This window comes from Musa acuminata, chromosome BXJ1-11 (assembly GCF_036884655.1).
Source record: "Musa acuminata AAA Group cultivar baxijiao chromosome BXJ1-11, Cavendish_Baxijiao_AAA, whole genome shotgun sequence".
NCBI classification, from domain to species: domain Eukaryota; kingdom Viridiplantae; phylum Streptophyta; class Magnoliopsida; order Zingiberales; family Musaceae; genus Musa; species Musa acuminata.
The window spans coordinates 23623046-23629949 of NC_088337.1; the positions used below are offsets into that span (position 1 = coordinate 23623046).

General features: G+C 42.3%; 1 protein-coding gene across 1 annotated transcript; it reads right to left on the bottom strand.

The window, feature by feature from the left end:
• Nucleotides 1–1572: 1572 nt before the first annotated feature.
• On the bottom strand, nt 1573–1959 carry LOC135596451 (uncharacterized). The gene has a single exon (XM_065088497.1). It carries the CDS (start codon nt 1957–1959, stop codon nt 1573–1575), a length of 387 nt encoding a protein of 128 aa, XP_064944569.1.
• Nucleotides 1960–6904: the final 4945 nt, after the last annotated feature.

Below are 6904 nucleotides of genomic sequence, written 5' to 3' on the forward strand. Positions count from 1 at the left end.
TGATCTGGTTGTAGCCGGAGAAGGTGTCCATAAATGAGAGGCGAGCATGTCCGGTGGTCATATCGACCAACTGGTCGATCCTCGAGAGGGGGTAGCAGTCTTTCGAGCACGCACGATCGAGATCGGTGTTGTCAACGCACATCCTCCAACTCTTATTAGATTTTTTCACGAGGACTACATTGGACAGCCATCGCGGGTATTTGACTTCCTCTATGAAGCCCGCTGCCAAAAGTCGCTCCACCTCCTCGCGGACAGCTAGTTGTTGGTCGGGGGCCTATCGTCGGGGCCTCTGCCTCACCGGGCGAGCATCGGGCGAAATGTTCAGGTGATGTTGGGCAACCTTTGGGTCGATGCCTGTCATGTCAGCCGGCGACCAGGCAAAGACGTCGGCATTCTCCTGTAAGAAGCCGACGAGCTGCTCCCTCTCTCGTTCATGGAGCTCCGACCCGATTTTGATCGTCCGATCTGGCCGACCCTCCATTAGGGGTAAGCTATTAGTGGACCCCATTGGCTCGAGATGTCGGGTTGGTTTCTTCATTTCTCGGGGATCCCCTAGTGGTTGTTCAGTCCTTGCCCTTTTGTGTAATGAGATCGTCGTCAAGTAGCACCATCTAGATTCGTGGGGACTTCCCCAGACTTCCCCGACCCCGGCGTGGGTCGAAAACTTCACTATTTGGTAGTAAGTGGAGATAACGGCCCTGATCTTGTTGAGGGTCGGGCGGCCGAGGATTGCGTTGTATGCGGTGGGAAGGTCAACCACCAGGAAGGTCGCTATCACTGTCTTGGACCTTGGCAGGACTCCTAGGGTTAAGGGCAAGGTGATCGCTCCCAACGGTGAGATCGAGTCGTCGGTGAACCCGGTGAGTGCCGAGCACATCGGTTCCAAGGTGTCTCTAGTTAGCCCGAGCTTTTGAAAAGCATCCAAGTAGAGCACGTCGGCCGAGCTCCCTATGTCGATCATGATCCTCTTCACTTGGGCGTTGGAAATCCTGGCAGCTATTACGAGTGCATCGTCGTGCTCAGTTCGCTCGGTCCCTTTGGCTGGGAACGTGACCTCGGGCTCGGGTCCGTGTCTGGGGGCTTTGGTCGCGGCGACGCGGGCGTATGCCTTTCGCCCGGACATACTATTCCCCCCGGATGCTGGGCCACCGGTTATCACATCGATCTGGTGCTTAATAGGGTTTCCGGGTGGGGCGAAAGCTCCTTGGCTTGTCGGAGGTACCGGCCGAGGTGTCCTCCGCGAATAAGTTCCTCAATCTGTCGCTTCAACTCGCGGTACTCCTCAGTGTCATGTTCGCTTTGTCAATGGAAACGACAATACTTGGATCGGTCCGCGAGCTCCCGCGGACTTCTCATCGGGTTGGGGGTTTTGAGCAACCCCTTCTCCCTTATTTGGAGGAATATCCCTGTTTGGGACGCCCCCGAGACGGGGAGCGGGGACCTCGACGCTGGGTGGTCAGGTCGGTCGACCTTGCGCCTCGACGCGGCAGATTGTTGCCCCTGGGGTGGCTTCGGCCCGACCCTTTTGCGCTCCTCTCGTCTCTCGGCCATCCATGCCTCGGCCACGATGTACTAGTTAGCCCGCTGGAGCATCTCCGGCACCGTGGTGGGGGGTCGCTCTACAAGGGACCAGAAGAATCTGGAAGGCCGCAGGCCTATCATAAACGCCTGCATTAACAGAGAGGGATGAGCATTCGACAACCCCCGAATTTCCATAGCGAAACGATTCACAAAATGGGAGAGGGGCTCGTCCTCCCTTTGGTTAAGTCCGAGGAGTAGCGCGACGGACGGCTTTGGCCGGGCGTATGCCAGGAAGTTGAGCTCAAAGTCTTTGGCAAGCTGATCAAACGAGTTGATTGCCCCGGCCTTCAGGCCGCTATACCATGCGCGGGCTGATCCCCTCAGAGTCGTGGGAAACGCCCTACACATCAAGGCGTCTGAGGTCCCGTACAGCGCCATCTGGGGATTGAAGGTGGCTATATGGTTCGCCGGGTCAGTGGCGTTGTCGTATGCATCGAGAGAGGGGAGACGAAAGTTGGGGGGGATTGGCTGGTCTTGTATTTCAAGCGCGAACGGAGACCCCCGATGCGAGTCCTCCCCAAGTTCTTCCTTGGACCTACGAACCTCCCTCTGCACTTCGTCGAGTCGCTGGTTTACGCAGCGCAGCTGGGCTCGCAGAGAGCCCGCTGAATCTAAAGATAACACCTCGGGCTCTAAGCGGGCGCTCGGGTTTCCCGTTGCTTGATCTTCGAGCGGGGCCGGTCGGACCTAAGGCGACGTGGGGAGCTTCAGGGGTATCGTGTGGGCTCGATCGGGCGACACTTGTTGCAGCAGTGGTTGGATCATAGGTGGGTGCGCCGGATGAGAAATGAGCGGAATAATGGTCTGCACCACTATCTTGACCTACATCCACTTTTGGCTTCCTCCTCCGATGAAGTCACCGACGTCCACTAGAGGCCTTCCTTCAATAGGCAAAGGCCAACCATCCTTTTATAGTTTCACTCCTTTTGACGGGCTTAGGAGACAACTCTTACAGAATTTTCTCTCCTCTCTTGAAAGATCAAAACTTAGAAAAAAAGAGGGAGGAGAACTTTTAGCCTTTACAACACTTTTGAGCTCTAAAAATCACAAAGTAAGATTGAATTTTCGGTGCCCTTTCATGTAGAAAAGGGTGGGGTTTATATAGGCCTCAAACTGATTTGAATTTGGAGCTCAAAAATGTCATCTCCCGGATTTTCGGGGTCCTGGCGGTACTACCGCCAGACTGGGTGGTACGACCGCTTGACAAAGCTCGGAGATCAAGTTCTGGCGGTGCCACCGCCTGATTGGAGCGGTACCACCACCCAGTCTCGCTTGGAGACTGAGCTCCTGGGCGATGCCATCGCCGGCCCTGGAGGTGCCACCGCTTAGCAGGAATTCTGGGTCCGAATGAGTTGATCCATTCGGCCCAATTCGGGTCTGTCAAGGGTCTAATTGCCGCCAGATTATGTTAATGGGATCACTTCCCATTCCTAACTTAATCCATATGCTAACTACGATATTTTTTAAGACATTTACTGTAACTTGCTTTGGTGCGTCAATCGCTTCTTCCGGTGAGCTTCCGGCGAACTTCCGGTGAACATCCGATGAACCCTTGGCGATGCTCCGGCGGACTTTCGGCAAACTTCTAGACTTGCGACGATCCACTTGGTGAGTTCCGACGAGCTTCTTTGACAAGCTCTTGGACTTCTCGGATTTGTTCCCATAGAACCTCTTATGATCGTTTGGACTTCCATCGAACTCTTGAACCCCCAACGTGATCATGGTCTTGACTCTGGCCTAACTCCTGCTGCATGTCTTACTTCCATCGTAATTAATCCTGCACATGTAAAATAAATTTCGATCTAGACAATTAATACTAAGCATTAATCAAGTTGTCCAGCATGTCATTGGTCCCTCGACGCTTCGTCCGATTCTTTGGCGCATCGTCCTCTCCTATGGCCTATTGCCCAATCGGCTAGTTGACTCCGCAACTCCGATATCCTTGGCGCAATACCCGCTCTTCTTAGCTCGATGCCTAAATCCATGGCCCAAAGCCTTCTGTCAATATGTCGACCGATCCACCAGCCCGACGTCCAATCTTCTGACATGTTCCTCCGGCCCAACATGATTTTTCCTGCTTTAATTGTCTCATCCTGATCGAAGCATCCTGCGTCACTCAAAACACAGATTAAAACATAAACATAATTATCAATTGGTTTTATCATCAAAATATGAGATTCAACAATCTCCCCTTTTTTGATGATGACAACCAATTGATGACGAAGTTAAACTTAACTCTCGGAGTTTAAACAAACTCCCCCCTATCAATATGCCACATTGATAGAACATTGAATTCAAACTGAATTCAAGTCATTGCAATATTCATCATGAATACTTGCAACACGTCATCATGAACTTATGCATAACATCATACTTCTCCCCCTTTGTCATCAACAAAAAGAAGTCTAACTATTCTTGTGTTTGGAATATAAGTTTAACTTATTGCATGAAAAACATAATATCAAGTTTTATAATCATGCAGTTTTGAAGCTAGAAAATTTAGCAAGTGTTACATCATGCTTAGAACATTCAAGCTATCAAGTTTTAGATATGCAAGTTATACAATATACAAGATAGCACTTTTGCTTCTTTTGAGATAGCAACTTCTACATCATGCAAGCTAGCAAATTAGAGATGTTCAAGAAGGCAACTCTTGCTACTTGAAATATGTAAATTTTATCAACTTTGCTAGATGCGCAAGTTAGCATGTTTTGTTTCTTGAGATAGGCAAGATAGCACTTTTGTAATTTTTGTTTCTTAAGATGTTCAAGATAGCAAGCTCTACATCTTGCAAGCTAGCAATGTTACAACATTTTAGAACATGCAAGCTAGCAATTTAGCGATGTTCAAGAAAGCAACTCTTGCTTCTTGAAATATGCAAGTTTGCTAGATGTGCATGTTAGCATGTTTTGCTTCTTCTTGAGATAGGCAAGATAGCAATTTTGGTGATGTTCAATATAGCAAATTCTTTCTTCTCTTAGAAGTGTGATTTTTGCTTTCTTTGTAATACGCAAGTTAGCTATTTTTGCTTTCTTCTTGTATTGTGCAAGCTAGCATCTTTTATTTTGAGATGTGCATATTAGCAACTCTTTCTCCCCCTTTGTCATTGGTAAAAAGAAGGGAAGACCCTTTACGTCAATATCTAAATCATGACAAAGGTAAATAGTATTGATAAAAATTCAAGTCATGAATGTTAAAACAATTATTTTATCATGAATATTTCATCATTGCATGCATCATTATCATAAATTAAAGTATTGCATGCATTTTTATCTAAGGGAAAAATCATAGTGTTGCATGCATCATTCCAAAACATTTCAAGCTATGCAAGCCATGAATACAAAGAAATCATGTCATGAAGGATAAAATCATTTGAATACCAAAAGACATGATTCATATAGTAAATATCTTATTTAAATAAAATATCAAGAAGAATCATAGGAGTACAAAGAAGAGATCTTGTTTTAAAAGAAAATCAAGTAATAAATTCAAGAACTCACAAGGAAAAATAATGATTCATTTAGAAAATCTCCTCTTTAGAAAATATCAAGTAGAATTATAGGAGATCGATTAATGAGAAATTTTGATTCATAATAAAATCTCATGTATCGAATGTCGAAAAATAAAAATGACAATTCAAAAAAAATCAGTAGTTATATTCAAGAGAAAAATCATAATTCATTTTCAATTCATTCAATCTATCAAATCAACATTTCTTGGGTATGGATGATATCAAAACATGGTTTCAAATCTTCAACATATAATATACATAAATTCAAAAATCGAAAGGAGAATGGAAGAATTCAAAGGTACAAAGATTTCAACCATTTCATAAACAAATGAAGGATCAAGTCATGAATCCAAAATTCCATGAATCATTTCGACAAATCTCCTTTTAAATAATCGAAATGATCATCAAAGGAAATCTCATATTATTCCAAGAAATCAAGATCATGATTTTGATAAAACTCATCTCAAATTCAAATCATCAAAATCATTTTTATGGTTCACAAAATTCATAACATAAGTAAATTCATGATTTCATTGATAATATATTTTTCCTTTTTTAAGTATTTTATTTTAAGTGATTGATTTCATGTTAGCATGCTTTTTCATTTATGCCAAATAAAAACATGCATCAACGTTTAGGATCAAAAAACGAATTTCGTCATAAAACCATCAAGATCAATAGATTTTCAAAAATGAATTGTTAGGATCAAAAAAATCCAAAAATAAAATTTAACACTTTCATGTATTTGGACATGGTTTTGCTATAGATTTTCAAACACAATCATGAAGATAAAACATGCTCATGATCATGGAAATTTTTGTATCCAAAACACATAATTTTCAACATGTTATTAAGGCATGTAAGAGTGTAAAGTTCTCATTATAGCAATTAAGTGAATGAATTAAGAACGTCCGAACAATGATTTTAATAAGTTCATACTTTCGGACACATTTTTGCCATATGTTTTTCAAATACACTCATGAAAATAACATATGCTTATCATCATGTATAACTTAAAATCTCATGCATAAAATTGTCAATCAAAATATTTAATATTACATCATTATGCATTTCTTCAAATCAAATATGATTTTATTTAATCAAAATCGAGAAATAATAATGGAAATCAACATGATACACATTATTACTTCTTAACCACATATAGCATGATTTCATATTTTTAATCAAAATCATTTTGTTTGTTTATCATAAAATATATATTTTTCATGATTATTTTCAAAACTACTAGCATGATCATAATTTTTACATTTTTATTTTATTATTTAAACATGTAATTTTCAAGAAAATTAATTCTATACTAAAAAAAGAAAATGTATTATGGAAAGCATCATGTAATTTCGAAATAAATTAAGGGAGTTTTGATTACCTCATCGTTGAATGTCGTTAAGGCGTAGTTTGCCATCTCTTAATTTTCTCCTCGTCTTCGGAGGAGCTCGATTCATCCCACTTTGTGTTCTTCTTCTTGCGTTCAAAGTAAGTAGTTCCGTTCTTTTTGTTTCTTTAATTTTTTAAATTTCTTAGTGAGTAGTTCTTGTTCACCATCACTCGAGCTTATGCTCGAGTGGTCTTCAAATGTTCTATGTCCCAAATCCTTCCTGTTCTTTGGAAGGTGATTTTGTTCATCATGTGCATTGTGCACCATTTCATATGTCATCAATGAACCGATAGGTTCTTCAAGTGAAAAAATATTTAAATCTTTTGTTTCTTGTATTGCCGTTACTTTTGATTCCCAAGCTTTAGAAAGTGATCGTAAAACTTTACTAACAAGTTCAAAATTCGAGAAACATTTGC